This window comes from Populus alba, chromosome 9 (assembly GCF_005239225.2).
Source record: "Populus alba chromosome 9, ASM523922v2, whole genome shotgun sequence".
Lineage (NCBI taxonomy): Eukaryota > Viridiplantae > Streptophyta > Magnoliopsida > Malpighiales > Salicaceae > Populus > Populus alba.
The window spans coordinates 4,344,484-4,368,361 of NC_133292.1; the positions used below are offsets into that span (position 1 = coordinate 4,344,484).

The 23,878-nt window shown below is 37.6% G+C and overlaps 2 protein-coding genes and 1 long non-coding RNA gene across 3 annotated transcripts; 2 read left to right on the forward strand and 1 right to left on the reverse strand.

The window, feature by feature from the left end:
- The first annotated feature begins 995 nt into the window (after nt 1–995).
- On the forward strand, nt 996–3,345 carry LOC118057987 (L-type lectin-domain containing receptor kinase SIT2-like). Its single transcript, XM_035070717.2, has one exon. It carries the CDS (start codon nt 1,020–1,022, stop codon nt 3,048–3,050), a length of 2,031 nt encoding a protein of 676 aa, XP_034926608.1. The 5' UTR covers nt 996–1,019; the 3' UTR covers nt 3,051–3,345.
- A 1,541-nt stretch (nt 3,346–4,886) lies between these two features.
- Nucleotides 4,887–9,098, reverse strand: LOC118057994 (uncharacterized). The gene is made up of 4 exons (XR_004689071.2): nt 8,861–9,098; nt 8,696–8,752; nt 8,456–8,587; nt 4,887–5,193 (listed from the first exon to the last, which is right to left on the reverse strand). It is a non-coding gene; the product is annotated as an uncharacterized lncRNA (long non-coding RNA).
- On the forward strand, nt 5,207–8,816 carry LOC118057991 (L-type lectin-domain containing receptor kinase SIT2-like). The gene has a single exon (XM_035070722.2). It carries the CDS (start codon nt 5,514–5,516, stop codon nt 7,539–7,541), a length of 2,028 nt encoding a protein of 675 aa, XP_034926613.1. The 5' UTR covers nt 5,207–5,513; the 3' UTR covers nt 7,542–8,816.
- Nucleotides 9,099–23,878: the final 14,780 nt, after the last annotated feature.

Below are 23,878 nucleotides of genomic sequence, written 5' to 3' on the forward strand. Positions count from 1 at the left end.
AGTCATAACAATGGGGAAAAACGGTGATAATATTTCAGTCTTTAGTTAGACTAAGGATATGAACCTAGCTCTGGAGCAACGATCAAGGAAACCTCGAAGTGCAAAGTTTTTTTTTTTTTTTAATCTTTTTGATAATAGTCGATATCATTTATAATTATTAATTCGTACTCATGACTCCTTACTGACTTTTCCATGCATCAATAGCCAACTCTTTCGAATCATTTTTCCACTTGAAGCCTTCAATTTGATCAAGAAGACTTTGACGTTGCTCTATTGTTTTCTTTTACCAATGTGAAACTGAAGAAGCAAAAACAATCTTCTGCACGTTATTATGATCGTAATAGCTTAACTTTGAATTCTCCAAATTTTACTGAATGTTATTTTATTTTTATTTGTATTCATAAAAATCTAAAAAATTATATAAAAAAAGTTTTAAAATTCAAAAATATATTTTTCTCAATTCAAACCATCTTTTCCCTAAAAAAAAAAAGAGTTTATTGGGTCAATATGGGTCAAAACCGTGTCGATCGGGGTAAAAAAATGAATTTCATTCCTTCTGAGGTCAAAATTATTATTTTCAGTTAAAATTGAGTTCACCGGATCAATACAGATCAAATCATGTCGACAAGGATAAAAAATAAAATTTCTAATTGTTTTGGGGCAAAACCATTATTTTTAGTTAAAACCAAGCCACCAAGTTAATATAAGTCAAACTATGCCGACCGAGATAAAAATAAATTTTTGAATTATTTTGAGTCAAAACTGTTATTTCCAGTCCCATGTTGATAGACCAATTAAAAAATATTATAATTTTTTTTTAAAAAAACACAATTAAAAATAACATTTTTCTTTTCTTGAAAAAATATTTTAAAAATGATGTTTACTTTCAATTTATCATAATCAACGCTGAATTTCTAATTACTTTAAACTTAGTAAATTACGAACTCCAATCAAATCTTCATTTTACCTAAATAATTTTTTTATTACAAAAAAAAACTGGAGCCGCGCCGTGTATAACAATGGTGATTGCATCGTTCAAATCATTGCACTTTCTACTCGGCCTGTTTGTTTCCTTGAAGCTCTCGGCCTTTGCTCAAGAGGAAAACCACTTCATCTATCATGGCTTCACTGGAGCCAACCTGCTCCTCGGCGAGAATGCAAAAATCCATCCAAATGGTCTCTTAGAGCTGACAAACACTTCAAAACACCAAATTGGCCGTGCTTTCTTCCCATTCACTTTTCAATTCAACACATCTTTATTCAACAATTCTCGGTCTCTCTCATTCTCTACCCAGTTTGCGTTTGCCATGGTCCCTGAACTGCCTACACTTGGTGGCCAAGGCATGGCCTTCACCATCTCTCCATCTGTGGACTTCACAGGGGCTATGGCAGCTCAGTACTTTGGAATCCTCAATTCTACAAGCAATGGCCTGCCTTCAAACCATCTATTGGCAGTTGAGCTGGATGCATTTCAAAGCCTGGATCTTAAAGACATCAATGACAACCACGTTGGAATTGATGTAAACAGCTTGATATCCATTGAATCTGCTCCGGTGACCTACTTTTCAGATGAGGAAAAGGAGAATAAGAGCTTGACTCTCATAAGTGGTCATGTGATGCACGGGTGGATAGATTATGATGAAGCAGAGAAGCTACTCAATGTTACAGTTGCTCCTGTCACAAGAACAAAACCAACCTTGCCTCTCTTGTCAACACCTCTCGATCTTTCTTCTGTGATGTTGGATTCTATGTACGTTGGTTTTTCTTCATCTACTGGAGCAGTGGCTAGCAGCCACTATATTCTGGGGTGGAGCTTCAACAGAGGCGGACAAGCTCAAAGTCTTGACGTGTCCAAGTTGCCTACACTTCCTACTCGAAGAAAATCAACAAAGAAACCACATTTAAGAATTATGGTCCCAGCAATAACAGCAATCATTTTGCTGGTAGCAATCTCTGGTGATGTTTGTATAATAAGGCGGAAGAAATATGAAGAACTGCGCGAAGATTGGGAACAGGAATATGGTCCTCAAAGATTCTCCTACAAGGATTTATACAAGGCAACCAAGGGTTTCACAGACAGTGAGTTGCTGGGATGTGGGGGTTTTGGAAAGGTTTACAGAGGAGTATTGCCTTCTTCCAGTATGCAAGTGGCGATCAAGAAAGTATCCCATGATTCCAGGCAAGGTACTAAGGAATTCGTTGCTGAGATTGTTAGCATGGGGAGGCTGAGGCACCGGAACTTGGTCCAGCTCTTCGGCTATTGCCGGAGAAAGGGAGAGCTCCTCTTGGTCTATGACTATATGCCCAATGGAAGCCTCGATAAACTCCTATTTCGCAATGACACACCCAGCCTTAACTGGGCTCGGCGATATCAAATCATCCGGGGAGTTGCGTCTGCTCTTCTTTACCTCCATGAAGAGTGGGAACAGGTTGTTCTGCATAGAGATGTGAAAGCTAGCAATGTTCTATTAGATGCCGATCTTAACGGACGGCTAGGAGATTTTGGGCTTGCTAAGTTTCATGACCATGGATCAACTCCTCAAACAACCAAAGTGGTTGGAACAGTTGGATATCTTGCACCGGAGATTACTAGAACAGGAAAGTCAACTACCTGCAGCGATGTTTTTTCGTTTGGGACATTTATGCTCGAAGTAACATGTGGAAGGAAGCCTGTAGAGTCAGAGAGACCACCTGAGGAGGTTGTTCTTGTTGACTGGGTACTTGAATGCTGGAACAGAGGTGCCATTCTTGGGACAGTTGATCCTAGATTTGAAGGCAACCACGTGGAGGAAGAAATGGAGTTGGTCTTGAAGCTAGGCCTGCTCTGTACACATCGCACTCCGGCAGCTAGACCTAGCATGAGGCAAGCGGTGCAATATCTGGATGGAAATGCTACTTTACCTGATTTACCACTGCACGGTGCAGGAATCGGTTTAGTTCCGGTTAGCAATGAAGCATCTAGAGAGCATGTTTTAACAATCCCGATATCATCAGGTGAAATTTCTTCCAATTCCTTGTCCGACTCTGAATCAATCCTCAGTGGTCGTTGAACCAGCAATGCTTCATGGAGGACTGTTTACGTAAATATATATGTACATTAAGACTTGTTTGATGTGAAATATAGAGGAAGGTGCCGAAGAACTTTGAAGATTGTAGCATTTCTGCAATTTTTTTTCAACCACTTGTGTCTTGTGAGCTGTTAGCATGGAACAGTCGCCCGCCCTGCAGACCGTAAGCCCAGAGACAAGAAGGGCTTGTAGGAGTTATTCAATTATGTTAAAATTGTATAATTGTATAGTTCGTTTATTAAAATACAAATATTTCTTTACTAGCAGAAGTAATTGATTCATGGAAACATATAACAAATTCTATGTTAACATATAACCTAAATCTCTATAATAGACGCTCAAGTAAAAAAGAAAGCTAGAAAACGTCAAGAAAATAGGTGTAAAGGGTTGTCGACAGAAGAAAGATTCTTTGACCACTCTCTACACACCCCCTCCACATACAATAATTAATTTTATTAATTACTAGAATAATCCCACCTTCTTGATACTCACTAAAAATGTTTTTATTTAAATTTAAATGGCTTAATTAATCATGCATATTAATCCAAACAAAAAAATATATTTTATAATTAACTCGAGCCCTAGTCAAGTACCTGATTTTAAACTTAAAATTTATATTGTTTAGAATCTTTTTTTTTCTAAATTTTTTTGTGATTCATAAGCCAATTTAAACCTCCAACTTCGCCCTATATAAGTAAATTATAAAATCTCATAATCTTTCAATTTGGAATTAATATTATTGACGAGAGCTAAATGGGTAGAGGCATAAGTGTAGTTGGTTCAAGGATAAGCAGCAAATAATCTGTGTGCTATGCATGCATCTTACACTAGGAGACGAGACGAGAGCCACGCCAACGCATTACGTGTCCACCTCAAGTTCCTTTCTTAGCCATTACGTATCCGCTACGGCATTGCTTCGCATCGCATGGCGTATTTAATTTCTACTATTTATTATATTCATTTATTACTATTTTCTTTTGAAAGAAAGCGGAGTGAATATTGTTTTTTTAATTGTATTTTTTTTTAGAATGTATTAAAATAATATTTATTTTAAAATTATTTTTGATATCAGCATATTAAAGTAATTTAAAATATTATAAAAATATTAATTTAAAATAAAAAATAATTTTTTTTTAATATTTTTTAAAATACAAGAACAAAAATCTCTAAATAAAACTAACTAGTGACTACTTCAACTTGTTTATTGTCGTCTTTACCCTCTCCTAGTTTCTTCATCAAAACACAAAGTAGACTAAAAATTTAGAGTTAAGCATTGAGAATCAGAGGGCTCACTTTGACCATCCTTCAAAAAATTAAAGCAGTTGAAAGATCATGTTTTAGAGTATGATGATAGTTATTTTTTAAAATATTTTTTTTAAAAAATATATTAAAATAATATATTTTTATTTTTTAAAAAATTATTTTTAATATCAATATATTATAATAATCTAAAAATATTAAAAAAAATATTAATTTAAATTTTTTTTAAAATTTAATCGGTTCCAAAACACTATCAATTTTTAACAAGGGCGCAGTGCTTTTTCTAAGATTGTATCGTTCTTATGTATAAAAAAGTCAAAGATGGCCACCTAGGAATAACGTATGGAATTTTCGTGTTAAGTTCACCATTTAAATTAAATTAAATTAAATTAATCTCGACACGTACTGGACCCAGTTTATTCATTGGAACGGTGCAACTGCAGATTTGCCCATTTATCTTATCAAATTCATCAATAGCAAAAATATCTTCTTGTATTATTTTTTTTTTATTATTAAAAAACCATAAAAAACAAAAGAGTTATCAAAACTAATTTTTCTGGGGCTATTATTTATCCTTAAACTTTCTTAAGCGCAGTAAAAGACTGATGTACACTATTTTATTTTGGTTTAGATAAAATAAAGAAATGCCACTTCAAATCTTTTTTTTACCCTAAATTACTGATGTGCTCTTTGTTACTTCAATCTTTTTCTTACCCTAAATTAAGTAGAGTTCCTTCAACACTTCAAATCTGTGAACAAACTAGGGAATTCTGAAAAACCAGGTCTGAATCCGAACACTTGCGCATCGCATCTCCGAGCAAACTAGGGAATCCGAGCAACAGAGGTTTAAAACTATTGATTCAATCTGCAATAATCAGTAAAATGATAATTATTTTGGAAGTCTAATTAGTAATAGAATTCGTTTCTTGCCATAGAAGATTTTAGAATTTTATTTTCTTTGACCTTGTATCAACTTTGAAAAGTAGTTTTCCCTATTTTTTCAGAGAAAAAGCTTTGGAGAAGGTATGCGCGCACGTCATAGCAATGTGAAGAGACGTGTTAATAATTCAGTCTTTAGAACGAGGATTTGAAACTGCAACAACAATTAAGGAAAAACTCGAAGCGAAAAACCTTTTACCAATGTGTATCTGAAGAAGCAAAAACAATCTTCTATTTGTTCCTGTGATGGTTGCCGCTTTCAAATTATTGCACTTCCTACTCGCCCTGTTTGTTTCCTCGAAGCTCTTGGCCTTAGCTCAACAGAAAAATCAGTTCATCTATCATGGCTTCACTGGAGCCAACCTGGTCCTCACGGGGATCGCAAAAATCCATCCAAATGGTCTCTTAGAGCTGACAAACACTTCAAAACGGCAAATTGGCCGTGCTTTCTTCCCATTCCCTTTTCAGTTCAACACATCTTTAATCAACAATTCTCGGTCTCTCTCGTTCTCCACCCAGTTTGCGTTTGCCATGGTTCCGGAGCTGCCTACACTTGGTGGCCATGGCATAGCCTTCATGATCTCTCCTTCTGTGAACTTCACAGGGGCTGTGGCAGCTCAGTACTTTGGAATCCTCAATATTACAAGCGATGGCCAATCTTCAAACCATCTATTGGCAGTTGAGCTGGATGCAGTTCCAAGCCAGGATCTTAAAGACATCAATGACAGCCACGTTGGAATTGATGTAAACAGCTTGCTATCCATTGAATCTGCTCCGGTGACCTACTTTTCAGATGAGGAAAAGGAGAATAAGAGCTTGACTCTCATAAGTGGTCATGTGATGCACGTGTGGATAGATTATGATGAAGCAGAGAAGCTACTCAATGTTACAGTTGCTCCTGTCACAAGAACAAAACCAACCTTGCCTCTCTTGTCAACACCTCTCGATCTTTCTTCTGTTATGTTGGATTCTATGTACGTTGGTTTTTCTTCATCTACTGGAGCAGTGGCTAGCAGCCACTATATTCTGGGGTGGAGCTTCAACAGAGGCGGACAAGCTCAAAGTCTTGACGTGTCAAAGTTGCCTTCACTTCCCCCTCAAAGAAAATCAAGAAAGAAGCCATATTTAAGAATTCTGGTCCCAGCAATAACAGCAATCATTTTTCTGGTAGCAATCTCTGGTGCTGCTTATATAATAAAGAGGAAGAAATATGAAGAGCTGCGCGAAGATTGGGAACAGGAGTATGGTCCTCAAAGATTCTCCTACAAGGATTTATACAAAGCAACTACAGGTTTCACGGACAGAAAGTTGCTGGGAAGTGGAGGTTTTGGAAAGGTTTACAGAGGAGTATTGCCTTCTTCCAACATGCAAGTCGCGATCAAGAAAGTATCCCATGATTCCAAACAAGGAACTAAGCAGTTTGTTGCTGAGATTGTTAGCATGGGAAGGCTGAGGCACAGGAACTTGGTCCAGCTCCTAGGCTATTGTCGGAGAAAGGGAGAGCTCCTCTTGGTCTATGATTACATGCCCCACGGAAGCCTTGATAAACTCCTATTTCACAATGACACACCCAGCTTTAATTGGGTTCATCGATATCAGGTCCTCAGAGGAGTTGCGTCTGCCCTTCTTTACCTCCATGAAGAGTGGGAACAGGTTGTTCTGCATAGAGATGTGAAAGCTAGCAATATACTGTTAGATGATGATTTCAATGGTCGACTAGGAGATTTTGGGCTTGCTAAATTCTATGATCGTGGGGCCAATCCTCAAACAACCTGTGTGGTTGGAACAGTTGGATATATTGCGCCAGAGGTTACTAGAACAGGAAGGACCACTACCAGCAGTGATGTTTTTGCTTTTGGCACTTTTATGCTTGAAATGGCTTGTGGAAGGAAACCTGTAGAGCCAGAACAATCAGCAGAAAAGATGATTTTGGTTGACTGGGTTCTTGATTCCTGGAAATTAGGAGACATTCTTCGAACAGGGGATCCAAAATTGGAAGGTAATTACGTGGTGGAGGAAATGGAATTGGTTTTGAAGCTAGGTCTGCTTTGTTCTTTCTCTACACCACAAGCTAGGCCAAGCATGAGGCAAATTGCGCAATATCTGGATGGGAATGCTAGCCTGCCAGAGATGCCTCTTGATGGTGCTAGCATAGATTTGATGCCAGTTAGTCATGAAGAGCCTGGGGATTTCACCTTGTCTTTCCATAGATCTAATGATTACTCTGCTCATTCCCTCTCGAGTACCGACTCAATCCTCAGCTGTGGTCGTTGAATCATGGCTTAACGAGGTAAAAATTCTTTAACCTAAAGACTAACAGCTGGCATGTGGCAAGCCTGGTATTAGTGGTGAAGAGGAAGGTAGATTGGAAAACTTAGAAGGTTTGTGCATACCATGGTAATCCTCAAAGCACCACAAAGACTGCTCCAAGAGGGGTTAATTAATTAGCATAGAAACATAGGTATAATTTATGATTTAAGCAAAACACATGGTTGAAATAGTACAATGTTTGATGAAACAATGCTGGTCAATGATGGCCGTGTAGCTTCTTCCATTCTCCTCCGTGCTCTAACCCCACCCCACATTTCAACTCAACTATGCCGCATTCCCAAACTAGTTAGAATCAGTTTCACAGATCTTCCTTCTCCATTCATTTAGTCCTTGTTCCTTTTTTCATAAAACTCTCCACTTACTTCTGTTATGGACTAAAATGATTAATCACTTATGCCTGCCTCGTTTTTACATTGAAGGTTAATTACATATTGAACTATTCTGACTTCTGATATAGTGACCGCAGAAAGCATAGGCTTCAGTCAACTTTCTAAAATACAGAAAATCCAACACCCAGTATCATCGATTATCCTAACTAGAGTGCAGTTCAGTGGGATATGGCTGCTGGCCGGGTGGTTTATTCACAGACTAGTAGTGGAATAAAAAAAATGGCGATAATGTATCTAGATGCTGATGTATACACACATATAATTGTTTTAATCTTTCTACACACAGTCAAGATTGCAAAAACCACGTTCAAGGACGATAGAAGATATAGACAGCAGCTTTGTAGGTTGAAAAGGGATTAAAACACCAGCCAAGAAAAAGTAAAAGAAACATTGCAACAAAATTTGCAATAAGAAGGCATCAATATTAATAACCCTCTGCTTTCAGAAAGAGTGTGGATACCCAATTACCTAATGAAAAGGCTAGAGATGTCTGATCAAAAAGCTTCCATCATTTCTCCTGGTTATAGGGTCACAGCTTGTTGCAGATGAGGCAGCGCAACCTCTTGGGACAGGGTACGTTCACTTGCTGTGCAGCCTTTCCTGCATCCAACTACCCTAAGTGATTAAACAGACTCTAATTTATCAAGCACTGGAGATTAGTTGTAATGATCAACTTTAATTCTAATTTGGGTCCCTCAAAGAGCTTACACAGAGCAAGTTAAACATGAAGTGACTTGATTCCATCTTAGGAAAAACAAGCTCATACTGGAAAAGATTTAACAGACATTAGCCTCCCCGAAAAATACCACAAAAAAAAAAAAAAACAAAAGGAAGTTGATACAGATGCAGGATAGCCATCAAAGTGAAAATTACCGGTACTGATGTGTTCATATGAACTGACGGTGCCCGTGAGAGCTTGGAAGAGAGAACCGACCACTCCCTTTCCTCCTGTTAATATCTTGCTGGTCACAGAGGTGTCAAAGGCAAGGACTGCAGCCATGAATCAACTGTTGTAGTGGCTGTGACTGACCAAATCAGCTCACTAAGATAATCCGCCAATAGGAAAAGAAATGAATCAGGGAAGGTTGATCCGTGCGGTGGTGTGGTTTTTATAATGAAATATAAGTTTTGTTTTTATTTATTTATTTTAAAAGTGTTTATTTTTTAATTTAATTTTGTTTTTAATTTTGTTTTTATGTTTTCAACTATGTTAAAAGTAAATTTTTAAAAATAAAAAAATATTATTTTAATATATTTTTTTAAAAAACTTTTTAAAAAGTAATCGATATCACAATAACAAAATGAACTTGAAAAAATAGCTAATTGTCAATAAAAAATTAAATTGTTTGTTTGGTTTTGTATTTTAAAAATATATTTTTTAATTTAATATTTTTTTAGTTTTTTCTTGCTTCAATTTAATATTTTTTTTGCTATTTTCAGATCATTTTAATATGTTGATATCATAAATATTTTTTTTTAAAAAATTTATTTTGATATATTTTAAAATAAATGATACTTTTAAAAACAATAATTACTATATTTTTAAACACTTGTTTTAAATGTGAAGTTCATTTTCACCACTTAAAGTATCACTTTTGAAATAAATTTTCTTTTATATAAGTAATTTTCAAATAATTAACTGAACCACACAATAAAACTATATACACACACTCTTTTATACCATGTAGAGCTTTCCTCAAATAAGTTGGATCATTATACCAGCACCATGGCAACAGCTTTGTTTTTGCAATAATTCAGCTATCTAATTGAGGATGATAGGCAAAGCTCATGAATAGAGCTCATGGATAGTTCGAAGATACTTGAAAGTATCTTGTGAGGTTGCAGCAACTTGGATAAGTTTATGCTTTAAATCGGACCAAAACATGCTTAAAGCAAGCATTAGGTTTTAATAATAATAATAATAATAATAATAATAATCAAATGAGAAGCCTATGCTTTTCTTTGGCCTATTATGGGTTGGTTTATTAACTATAACTAAAAAGGATTAATAGTTTACTATAATGAAAATTATTATGGATTGAAAGTGCTATCACTATGTATTGCACTGTTTGACATTATAGCGAGAGTGACTGTGAACTATGAGTGATTTCACTGTGGATTGCACTGTTTGGTGGGGCATGATGAGGCTGCAAACTAGCTTCCCTGGGTCAACTACAGTTTTGGTGAGGCTGCAGCCCCTGAGCTGCAGAGACATGGTGCTGTGGCTGGCAAGCCTTGGGCACCCGTTCGCCAAGTAGCATTGCAGGCCCTAGGTTGCAAACACAAGGCGCTAAGACTAGGTTATGTGCAAGGCTGCAAACCCAGGCGAGCGGGTATGCACTCTTGCGCCCAAGCTTTGCAGAACCGCGCGCAAAGGATGTAGACCTAGGCGAGCGGGTCTATAGACCCACTCACAATTTCCAAACCCTCACCCTTGCGGCTGCAGACTCTCTCGCCTAGGTCTGCATAACCTCGCGCTTGGGGTGTGCAAAACCGGGAGCGAGGTGCAGACCCATACGTTTGGGTTTTTCCTGCCATGCTTGGAGTCTGCAGACCCCTCAAGAGTTGTAAGCGGCCGGTGGTGTGACCATAGGGCTGCTGGCCTTTGGGTCTTGTCCGGTCTGCAGCTGTCGGTGGCTGGTGAATCTGTGGACGGCGTTGCTGCGATGGAGAGTGAAGATCTGTCAGCTGCGGGTTGTTGTTGTGGTCGCTGCTGCTGTCGTCAGTTCGGCGTCTTCGTTGTCGATGGAGATGAAGAGGTCCTGGGAGGAGAAGCAGGTGGCTGGCGAGAGGGGAGAGCGAAGGGGTGTCTCTGCTGGTGCTGTTGCTGAAGGAAAAAGGACCGGCCGAGAGGGAGAGAGATTCTGGTGAGGGGCTGTGGGTGCTGTGTGGAGAAAGGCCAACCGATCTAAGACTGAGGGCGCCGCTGTGGTGGGCGGAGCTGCTATGGTGGACGGCGTTGCTGGCTTCTCCGGGTGAAGAAGAAAAGCAAGCCGGCTGGGAGAAGGAATGGCCGAGAGAGGGGAGGGGATGATGGCTTTGAAATGGCCGGCCTCTAGGGAGAAAAAAATCAAAGAAGATGGCCGGCGGCTGGCTGTTTTTGAGAAGAAGAAAATGGTGAGCAGTGGCTTGAGGTTCAAAAAATTGAAACCGGAGGGGGGCGGCTTCTTTGGGTAGAATGAGGGAGCTCTTTTTTTTTTTTTGTTTAGGGTTAGTGTTTTTTGTATTTGTCTTCTGGTAATTTCAAAATTGCCCCCCCTTCTGTGAGTTGAAGACCAGTATTTATAGGCAAAATGTTGCTTGGTTTCCAAACTTGGTCCCTCAACTTCTTTCTTTTTGTAAATTTTGATTTTTCTTATTTTTTGTATTTTTTTGAAAACGAGCAATGTCAACGTCGACTCAATGAGGAAAATCAATGATTTTAAAAATGACGCGTGAAAAGTCGAACGCGTTTGAAAATTTAAATTCTTTTTTAGACGACGCTGAAAATGCTAAAATGACAAGAATATATTAAAAAACATATTTTTTTGGATTTTCATTGTTTTTCTCTATTTTTAGATTTTTTTGAAAATATATAAAAAAACATGGGTAAAAAATTGGGTAGCAACAGATGCCCCTCTTTACAATGCTTACGAAGCAAAAATCCTCAATGTTTTGCATAGTAAGCTTTGTAAAGAAAAAACTTGTATTTCTGTTTGCTCAATATCCACTTCATCTAAAAACCTTACTCTGTTCTTTTTTTTTTTGTCTCTTTTTTTTTTCATTATCCCGAGATCCCATCTGGCGACCTCCTTTAACCAAAACCAAAGAATGTGTGTAACTCGGTCAACCTGAAATCCCATATGGAGATTCCCTTTAACCAAAGCTACATGAGATCCTATCTGGCGACCTCATTCAACTAGAACAAAAGAATGTGTAAAAAGTGGTCTCATTGTAATGGGTAACCAACCCAGGTGGAAAGAATGTGAAAAAATAGTCTCATTATGATGGGTTACCTACCTAGATGGAAAGAATATGAAGTGCAGTCTCATTGTAATGGGTGACCTACCCAAGAAAAAGAAAGAGTGGTCTCATTGTAATGGGTGACCTACCTAGGTGGAAGAATGACCTCATTATTATGGGTGACCTACCCATGTAAAAAGATGGAGAATGGTCTCATTCTAATGGGTGACCTACCCAGAAAAAAATGATGGTCTCATTGTGATGGGTGACCTACCCAAGTGGAAAAGGGGAAGAGTGGTCTCATTTTTATGGGTGACCTACCCAGGGGGAAGAATGACCTCATTATAATGGGTGACCTACCCAGGTAAAAAAAACATGGAGAATGGTCTCATTCTAATGGGTGACCTACCCATAAAAAATGGTGGTCTCATTGTGATGGGTGACCTACCCAAGTGGAAAAGGGGAAGAGTGGTCTCATTCTTATGGGTGACCTACCCAAGGGGAAGAATGGCCTCATTATAATGGGTGACCTACCCAGGTAAAAAAAAGATGGAGAATGGTCTCATTCTAATGGGTGACCTACCTAGAAACAATGGTGGTCTCATTGTGATGGGTGACCTACCTAAGTGGAAAAGGGAAAGAGTGGTCTCATTCTTATGGGTGACCTACCCAAAGGGAAGAATGACCTCATTATTATGGGTGACCTACCTAGATAAAAAAAGATGGAGAATGGTCTCATTCTAATGGGTGACCTACCAAAAAAAAATGATGGTCTAATTGTGATGGGTGACCTACCCGGTGAAAGGGGGAGGAGTGGTCTCATTCTTATGGGTGACCTACCTAGGGGGAGGAATGACCTCATTATTATGGGTGACCTACCCAGGTAAAAAAAAAGATGGAGAATGGTCTCATTGTAATGGGTGACCTACCAAGAAAAAAAATGATGGTGTGGTCTCATTATAATGGGTGACCTACCTAAAATAAAAAAAAGTGCGGTCTCATTGTCATGGGTGACCTACCCGAATGGAAAAAATGTGAAAAACGGTCTTATTATGATGGGCGACCTACCCGGATGGAAAAAATATGAAAAACGATCTTATTATGATGGACGACCTACCTAGATGGAAAAAATGTGATATGAAAAGTGTGAAAAATAGGACTTACCTGGCGAAGTCCTGAGGGGATGACAAAAGAAGGCCTGGAAAACTTGGTGCTTCCTGATAATTCCCGATCATAGGGTTTGAAAACTCGGTGTTTCCTGACTGCAAGGGTTGAAAACTCGAGGCTTCCCGGTTGCAAGGTTGATCTATTCATTTCTTTGGGATTTTTCTAATGGTAGGGTTCATCCCATCGTCCTTTTATTCCATGATCAAAAACCAATTCTTTATTATCATCACCACAATGCTTCTTTCTTTTTCCACCATCTTATTGGACCTCATTAAGGATTTTCCTGTAACAATTCAAAAATATGTGCAAATGGTTTTTTTTTTTTTTTGAGGTTAGATGATATGCATGCATCCTTACCTGATTTGAAATATACGTCCCCCCCTCTTTGATGCTCCATCGTCATAGGGTGCCCTTGTTTGTATCCCAAAGCTTTCTTTGTTCTTCCGTGCAGTGGCTTATTCATGTGCTAGCCATCCACTCAACTGTAAATGCAGTGCCCATCCCGGGCTGTCTTTGATAATTACTGCTTGCATCGTTCATCAAGCTTGACCTTGCCCCCAAGTGTGGTACTGCTTGATTCATCATGAAGGATTTTCTCTCCTGACTTATTCTGAGAATTATCCCCTAATTGATTGTGTGCATCATGCCAACACCCATCAAGATTGTTAATCAGTCATGAACTTGCCTTCGGTTGAAACACCATTCAAGCATGTATGGTCACCAACCTTCATGGGACTGCCAAGTCATCCAGACATGAATCTCATGCTTTGCAGTAAACAGCTCATCATTGTAAGCGCGATGTATTTCTCTATGGATTCCTCTTAGCTTGTCAAATCAGATCATGAAAATAACCGATAACATCTGTCAGGAGTCATAACCATGTTTTACAGGGTAACCCAAGATGAAGATATGAAAATATCTTTCTAGTGCAGCGTTGCTCATCAATTGCTGCTGAAATGCACTAGATCATGGATTATCTTTAAACAACATTGGCCCCAGCAATGATATGAATCCTCGTTCATCTGTTTATACTAAAAAAGGTCTTCCTTTGTCATTGTCAGATGCTAAACATAACTTTCATGTACTTTGATGACTCATCATCTGATTCTTTCTTTGACCCCGGCTGATCAGAATGTTGTTTGTTTTTCTTCTAAGGGCCCACTGTATTGCTCCCAGGCGGTCAACGTTTCAAGGAGTGTCGAGAAATGTTGATGTCATTTTTGTCAAGGATTTTGCAAACTCAATTGATGTTCTTATTTGAAAATCTTTCTTGTTTGAAAATCTTTCTTGTTCTGGAATCAAATCTCACATTTCAACAATCATGTCTATTCAAGTCTAATTGTTGAAATGAAATCAGAGAGATGTCTGTTTTTGAAATTATTTTATTTTTTTCTCTTGAAATTCAAACTTCTTTGGTCAAAGACCCAACATACTATTCAATGCAGTCCTTTGATTGTCTTATATCTTGAAAACAGAAATGACCCGTTGTAAGATTTAAAATGACCTTTTCATGGTTCTTTGTATCCACTTTAAACTCTGATTTTAGGTGTATCTTTTTTTTTTTATATGGTTTGTGATGAGGTGATATTTTTTGTGAACTTCAAATGACTAGATGCTCAGGCTTGATAAAAAAAAAGTTGTTTCCTTTCTCAGTATTTATTTTATCAGCATGCATAATAACCAGTAGCTTAATTCATGAAGTCACGACCCTTATGGAAAAGCTCTTCAAGTTTTGAGAGCGCCATTTATTGATTCAAATTGCTTGCTTGATTAAAAAGGGCTTTTAAAAGCACGTAATGCAGGCTATGGTTCATGGCTATGAAAGAAAAGAATTTCAAAGGCTCAAAAGGTGTTTGAGGGTTTCAAAAACCTAGGATCAACATCAATTATTCATCAACTCGTTTTCTATTCTTGTCTTTGTAGAGGAAACGACATAGAACCTTGTTAACCTCAAAGATCAGACTTCTATTAACATAAATCATAATGCAAATCCAACTTTCTTTGAGGAAAAACCAACCTTAATCATCTGATAACATCGTAGGCTTTATAATGGATACCAAAAGTCAACGCTTATAGCTTAGTCTTTATTTTTTTTTTCTTTTTTTTTGGTATTGATTGAAATTTCTTTTGCTTTTCATAGACGTGATAGGCGTTCTCCTTTCTTTATCTTTAACTTGTCTTTAAGTGAAGGTAATTTCAACTTCCTTTTTTTTTATTCTTTTTTTTTTCATAGCCTTCCTTAAAACTTTCTTATATGCCCCCAATCTATGTGTCTTCTTCTAGCTCTCTCTCAATCATTGAACTTTTGTTCTAAGCCTTCCCCTTTATCCATTAATCATATCAATGTCTCCAACATATCTCTCATCTGCCCCCAGTGTGGGGTATGATCCTAGTCAGAGTTTTTTTTTGAAAGAAAATATTTCACTAGGCTCAAAATAGGACTGCAAGGGATCATATTTCAAGAAACGTGAAAGGATAACAAAGATGGCCTTTTCTCATTTCAAGCAAAGTCAGTTAAAACCGATAAATTTTGACCTCATCCAGTGTAATGATTTGGACTTGTAAGAGTCAATGATTCACGAGTCCATAGCTACCGAAACCACTACATGTCATTATGCATACTGCTAAAACTTAGCTAAATGATGTGTGGTTCAATTTTGCGTGTGAGCTTAAAATTTGTTTGGTCACCTCATGTCATTTCAACAAGAATCGAGTCATTTCTGCAATCAAAACACTTTTAATCTTCAGGATTGATTAACCTTTATTGCATGTTGGAGTTTGATCAAAATATTTTGTCAGAAAAAAAATGTTAAACATCTGTTGATTTCAAAACAACAAATAGACAAAAGCAAGGCATGTTTCGTTGAAGGATGAGATGTGATATCAAAACAAAAATGCAAAATTCCATAACAATATGACTGGTATTGTTGGCGCCAAGCACTTTCGATCAACATGTCATTCTGAGGATGTTCTGGCGACAACATGATTGATGACATCATCTTTCACAAACTCAGCTCGATTCTTGAAACTCTTGTGTCTATTCAACTGAAATGGTCTGGGAACCCTCCATGATGTTCACATCTGGTTTGAATTATACCATGATGGTTGCATGCAATTTGTCGAAGTCTGGGACACTAAGTCTGGAATCTGGCAGTGCTGGTAAATAAACCCATATGGCAAAGGAATGTCTATCTTTGGCAAAGACATTGGAGTAGTTGATGCTTGAGCGAGACTTGACTAGGAAAAATAACTGAGGTTTCTCAATCGAGAGTCGTCTTCTGATTCAACTCTCTTCACGGTTCTGGAATCCATAACAAAACCTTCAATCCTTCACTTCTTCATAGCTCGCTCAATTCTTTCGATGATCTTCACAACATCATGTCAATCTTCCAATGTTGTTGTGGTTGGTTGAGGGTTGTTGGAAAACTTCCACAAGCTATGAAATCTTGGTAGCGCCCAGAAACTTATAGCATCGCCACTACCGACACATGGAATCATGCCTTATCTTTTCTATGGGAGAAAATGATGAACATGAATCTCCTCTATTTCTTCTTCGATTCCTATTGAACGGTGCAGCAAACAAGCACCAATAGAGGGAGTTCTGCTCTGTGGAAGTTTCGGTCTTCTTCATGTTTTTCAGTCTAGGCATGTCTCTTCTCTCTACTTTTGCGTTTTAATACTGACAGTGTTGGAGGAAAATCAATAGATGATCTGAAACTACTGTATTCCTTCTTGGATTTCCCACTTGCGGATCCACAAACAGATTCCTACCGAGAGAGCTCTGCTACGTTGAAGTTTGATGTCTGCTCATGTTTTTCAGACCAGGTCTAGCTCTTCAACCTACTAAGATGTCTTCGTGCCGAAACTAAATGAGAGAAATATTTGTAGCATATGCAACTTATAAATCCCCTCTTGCATTCCTAATTTGCAGAGCCATAAATGGATTTTTGTAGAGAGAGCTCTGCCACATTGAAGTTCAGTGTCTAATCATGGTTTTTCAAACCAACATCTTGTGCTGCTGAACTAGAATTGAGCTCATAATTGGGGTAACTTTAAAGAAGACTAATGCACCATGTACAGGAGGCTATTAGTTGTTTGGTTCCATTAGATGATGTAGAGGCGATGGACACTTAACAGTGCAACTGGACAAGAACCAGAGTTGTCATTAGTTGATGACTGAAGGCATTGTTGATGTTGTTTATGACTGAAAAGGAGAGGTACAGCTTCAATTGGATGTGAACAAGCAGTGTTCCCACAGAAGACTATGCAGACATTCTCTTTCCATTTGATGCTCAACACTTGTTCGAGCAGATTTGAGTCTAGCTACTTCACATTTGATGCTCTCAACCTCAATTTGATAATGAGCCTCTATCTGACATCTTTCTTCACTTCCATCATTTCTTCAATCACTTGCAGCACAGCTTGTGCGGGGGAACCTACCTTTCAACCCGGTACATGCATGATAAATGTATGAATATGTAATCTATATGACGAACTCGCCCTTCGAGGGGTGACAATATGGTCGTAACTCTTGTATGATGGAACAAGAATCGTGATTTTTTCCCAAACTCTACAATGAAAATTTTTGGAGTGATGACCATTGTGTCACCCACAAGTCTTGAGTTCAAGATGCTTCAATAAGGGTTTGCTCAGATGCAAAACAAATATTTATGGAGCATACATCCTACAGGCAGGTTCTAATCTTTTTACGTGAGACAAATGATAGGTTTACTACTTGGTCTCTAAAAAAGGGTCTCTTGTTGTCCCAGTGATTACCCTCGTAAAGGCAATATAGGGGCCCAATAGGTAATGAATTGGCACTTGTACCAATATTTACCAATCTAAGCACTCAACAAAGAGTTGGGGTTTACACAAACTTAAACCTTGACTCAAGTCATAAGGTAAGCTGCTAGTCCCCCACCTAACTTAAAGTTTAATGTGTGTGCTCTCAAAAATAAATACATGTGATGCATGAGACAATTCTATAAAATGCATGGAAATAAATATTAACAAAGAGATAAAAATTCAAATACTTAAACACATCAAATACACAAAGCTTAGTCCAATAATGTCAGAAACAGTACCATCCACAATGGAGTCGTCATTCTGTCGCACGTCAAAAAAAATCCACGCGCGGCATCAGCTGGCGATTTTTCGTTGTTATTAATGCGTTTGCTTTGAATTCGTTCGTTGGAGTCGCCACCTAGTAATTCATTGAGGGCTACTAGGAAACCTGATGTACTGGTCTTGTCAAAGATCACGGGTAAGGGACTAGTTGTGGTTAGGGAAGGTATTAGCACCCCTAACGCACCCTACCTGAAGTAAGTTGCTTTGTGCTCTGATGTGATTTGAAAATTTACAATATTAATTAAATTCCAAGGCTTGAATAAATCAGTTATTAAATCCCTGAATATATGTAGAAACTTGTTCTTACATTTTCATGGAAAATACAACTTGATTTTATTTGTCCTTGAGATATTTAACCATAATTAAATTAACAATTAATTCTTTTTGTCCCTTTTTTTTTATATATAATTCAATGACATAAACAAAAATACAAACACACACACAACCCTTTTTTTTTATTATTTATTTTTCTTTTCTTTTACATCCACAATACAAATACAAATACAAATAAAAATTCAAAATCAAAACAAATAAATAAAAATTACATTAATTAATTTAAAAATTACAAAATAGTCCCCAAAACTCCAGAAATTGCATAGAAGACCTTCTGACGCCGTAGCAACACTGGCGGCGCGTCTCCCCACGCGCCACCGTCACTAGCGGCGCGTGGGTTCACATGCCGCCGCAAGAAAACCCAACAACATGGGGGGCTAGATTGACTCCCTCTTCTCAGTCTCCCAACGCCGGCGGTGACCTGCAACAAAGGAAACAACGCACAACAACAGTTGATTTTAAATTTTTTTCTGTTTTGCAGATCCGCTTCTCTTCGCAGCTTGATTTCTTTTTGTTTCCCCTTGTTCTCTGTTTCAAGCGGCCGATGGTGTGACCATAGGGCTGCTGGCCTTTGGGTCTTGTTCGGTCTGCAGCTGTTGGTGGCCGGTGAATCTGTGGACGGGGCTGCTGCGATGGAGAGTGAAGATCTGTCAGCTGCGGGTTGTTGCTGTGGTCGTTGATGTTGTCGTCCGTTCGGCGTCTTCGTTGTCGATGGAGATGAAGAGATCTTGGGAGGAGAAGCAGGCGGCCGGCGAGAGGGGAGAGCGAAGGGGTGTCTCTGCTAGTGCTGTTGCTGAAGGAAAAAGGACCGGCCGAGAGGGAGAGAGATTCTGGTGAGGGGCTGTAGGTGCTGTGTGGAGAAAGGCCGACCGATCTACGATTGAGGGCACCGCTGTGGTGGGCGGAGCTGCTGTGGTGGACGGCGCTGCTGGCTCCTCCGGGTGAAGAAGAAAAGCAAGCCGGCTGGGAGAAGGAATGGCCGAGAGAGGGGAGGGGATGATGGCTTTGAAATGGCCGGCCTCTAGGGAGAAAAAAATCAAAGAAGATGGCCGGCGGCTGGCTGTTTTTGAGAAGAAGAAAATGGTGAGCAGTGGCTTGAGGTTCAAAAAATTGAAACCGGAGGGGGGCGTCTTCTTTGGGTAGAATGAGGGAGCTCTTTTTTTTTTTTGTTTAGGGTTAGTGTTTTTTGTATTTGTCTTCTAGTAATTTCAAAATTGCCCCCCTTTGTATGAGTTGAAAACCAGTATTTATAGGCAAAATGTTGCTTGGTTTCCAAACTTGGTCCCTCAACTTCTTTCTTTTTGTAAATTTTGATTTTTCTTATTTTTTGTATTTTTTTAAAAACGAGCAATGTCAACGTCGACTCAATGAGGAAAATCAATGATTTTAAAAATAACGCGTGAAAAGTCGAACGCGTATGAAAATCTTTTAAAAATTTAAATTCTTTTTTAGACGACGCTGAAAATGCTAAAATGACGAGAATATATTAAAAAACATATTTTTTTGGATTTTTTTTTGAAAATATATAAAAAACATGGGTAAAAAATTGGGTAGCAACAATTGTTATCCATTGTATTTGACGAGGAAGTTCATTGAAGGAAAAGAAATACTTCGTCCAGCTCCTACTCGTTTTGCCACCAATTTCATTGCATTGCAAAGCTTTTTAGCTCATAAAGATGAGTTGAGAGCTATGGTGACATCTAGGGAATGGGTCTCATCTGCTTATGCTAAAGATACCAAAGGAAAAAAAATTTGTTAAGAGTGTGCTAAACTCTTTGTTTTAGGAAGAATGTGCAATAATTGTGCGAATAAGTGAACCTTTAGTTCGAGTTCTATGATTGGTTGATGGTGATGATAGACCTTCGATGAGATATTTGTATGATGCTATTCATCATGCAAAAGAAGAAATGATGAGGAGATTTCAAAAGAGAAAGCCTAGAGTGAAACTTTTCATAGACATTATCAATAATCGGTGGGATGGACAATTTTATAGAAATCTTTATGCAGCGATATTTTGGTTGAATCCTCAATTTCAATATGATGCAAATATAATGGATAAACATATGAGCACCATTTCTGGACTTCTAGATGTTATTGAGAAGTATGCACATGGAAATCTACCATTGCAAAGTAAGATTACAAGTGAGATGAAGTTTTTTAGGAATGCTGAACATGACTTTGGCCGAGTGTCCGCAATAAATAATCGCACCCTTATGCCTTCAGGTATATAATTTTTATATTTAAAAATATTATTTGACAGTCTTACACTTTTACTTATTATTTTTTTGTATAGATGAATGGTGGATGACATATGGAACCAACGCTCCAAATCTATAACAATTGGCTATATGAGTGTTAAGTCAAACTTGTAGTTCTTCGAGATGTGAGAGAAATTTGAGTATGTTTGAACATATTCATTCCAAGAAGAGAAATAGATTGGAGCACCAAATGCTTAATGACCTTGTTTACGTCCACTGCAATCTAAGATTGAAACAAAAGTATTTTTCTTTTCTCTAATTCCTTAAATATTATTTTATCTTGTTTAGTAGTATTATTAATACTTATATTGTGTTTACCTTCGCTTTTAATATATATGAATTATTGGAAAGGACGAAATTATGATCCAATTAATGTTGAGATAATTTTTGACATCGAAAATTGGGTAGTCGAAGATGACCCATCAATCTTGACAACGGACGAAGTAGAGAGTTTTCACCAAGCTCTATCAACTATTATCTTACAAGATACTTTAGATGATGATAATTAATGATTAATGATTTAATGATAAATATTATTTAAAATAAAGTTTTGTTTAACATATAATATTTATTTCTTAATTGTGTTTGAAATGTAGATGTCATAAATGTTAATGATATTGAAGATGATTGTGATGATGAAGTTTCAAAGGAGCATGCTGATGATTTATTAGGTGTTGACGAGAGTGGATCCATTACATCGACATTTGATCCAAATTTTTCTTTCATGGACACAGAAGAACTTAATGTGTTAATTCAACATAAGTGAATGTGTTGTTGTTTTAAATATTTTAGAATTTATGTTGTTGGAATTTATGTTTTGTTTTAAATATTTTAGAATTTATGTGGTTGGATGTTTTGTTTTAAATATTTTATAATTTATATTTGGTTTGTGTTTTGGATATTGAATTAAATTTATGTTGTTGGTTTAGAATTTAAATTTGGTTTATGTAAGTGTTGCATTGTAATTAGTTATGTGTTTTTTTTATATGTTTTTTTGACCCATGACCCGATCACTTGACCGGGTCGGGTTTCAAAACTATGCTCAACACTCTTAGATCCGATGTTATAGCCACACCCAATGTTTTTTTGTCTTAGATTTTTATGATATATTTTTATTAAAATAATAGGTGAGCCTGCGACGTAGCACGGACCATCTAACTAGTAATTATTAATTCTTAAGTGTCCTAGCTTAAGTAAAAATTAATAAGTTAAAATTGAAAATGGGTTTGGATTTCCTTGATTTTACCCGAGTTATTGGATTAGATTATGTAAAAAAAAAAAAAAGTTACCCTAAATTTTATAAGTTAGTCATCATATTTTCTTTAATTAAAAATCGGATACATCAAATTAACAAAAATGCTACTATGCGCACATCATCAAGTACAATTATCATTGGGGCTCTAATTCTCCATTCAAATTGCAAATTTTGTTTTGGGACCAAATCATTGCCAATTCTTCCATCATCCCCTCCAAGACCCATGTTTATTTGTTGGCCATAAGATCCAATTTATTATCTCTTTCGCGACGCATTCTTAAGAACCAAAACCTTAAATAAAAACTTTGAGGGGTGTAACTCAACTAGTCAGGTTTTAAATTTATTTTTTAGAGGTCACCAGTTTGAGTTTCACAAATTCCAGTGCCACTAAAGGCTTATATGATCATTAACTTCAAGGCTCATGAGATTAATCAAGGTGTGCATAAATTGATCCGGACATCTACATTAATAATAAAAAAAATCTCAAATCGAACCACAAGTTGCAAAGCCGAAGAGGAAAAGAAAAGCAAAAGCAGGAAGTCTTTCAGTTTCAAATAAAAGAAGAGATTTTGAGTCGTGGGCCTTTCACTTCATGGTCCAAGGTTTTACCTTTAATTTTGTTTTAGGTCATTTGGGTTCCCATTGTCGAAACCACAGGTAGCAGGGCAAAGTCCTCTTCCTTTGACATCGAAGCTTCTAGATGCTTCAATGCTGTTGAATTTGCCAACGGCTGGTTTAGATGGCAGTGAGATAGGGTTTTGTATTGCTACTACATTCTTCTATTAAGGGAAAGGCATTTGTGGCTCACCTACGTTTGTCATGTCCGTAACAGAGGTATAAGATGAGGTGCGATGCCTGCACAATCTGGTCTCAACAATAACATCAATCATTTTGCTGGTAGCAATCTCTGGTGCAACTTATATAATAAAGAGGAAGAAATATAAAGAACTGCGCGAAGATTGGGAATAAGAGTATGGTCCTTAAAGATTCTCCTACAAGATTGTCTCTTTTATTATTGAATCAAAACAACATTAGGTAGATGCCATAGAAAAACTTCGTTCAATAATGCTAGGACCTCAACCTTAACAACTAAGAAACTTAAAGAAGAACACTTGAGGGCTTAGCTGCTGTGGTCAACTGCAAGTTCAATCCTTGCGAACGTCTCGGGTTCGAACCTTAAAGAGTACCCCTGTCACCCCCGCGGTACCTTACCTGTTCACTGGGCTTGCAAGATGTTCAGTGGGCCTGGGGATTAGTTGTGACGCGCGCAAGCTGGCCCGGACACCCCGGTTATCAAAAAAATAAAGAAAGAAAGAAAAAAAAGAAACTTAGAAGAAGAAGAAGAAGAGAATTTACTTAACTATTGTGTTCATTACTTGTCCTACACCCTAAAAATTTACATATCTGGATGGAAATGCTACTTTACCTAAATTACCACTGTACGGTGCAAGAATAGGTCTAGTTCCAATTAGTAATGAAGCATCTAGAGAGCATGTTTTAACAATCCCAATATCATCAGGTGAAATTTTATGGAGGATTGATGACGTAAATATGTACATGAAGACTTGTTCGATGTGAAATATAGAGGAAGGTGCCATAGAATTTTGAATATTGTAGCATTTCTGCAATTTTTTTCTAACTACTTGTGTCTTGTGAGTTGTTACCATAAAACAGTCGCTCTCCCTGCAGACCGTAAGCCTAGAGACAATGAGGGCTTGTAGAAGTTATTCAATTGTGTCAAAATTGTAAAGTTTGATTATTAACATACAAATATTTATTAACTAGCAGAATTGATAGATTTATGGAAAC

Coding starts and splice junctions, on each gene's coding strand:
- LOC118057991 (XM_035070722.2), top strand. CDS start 5,514: ATGGTTGCCGCTTTCAAATTATTGCACTTCCTACTCGCCCTGTTTGTT.
- LOC118057987 (XM_035070717.2), top strand. CDS start 1,020: ATGGTGATTGCATCGTTCAAATCATTGCACTTTCTACTCGGCCTGTTT.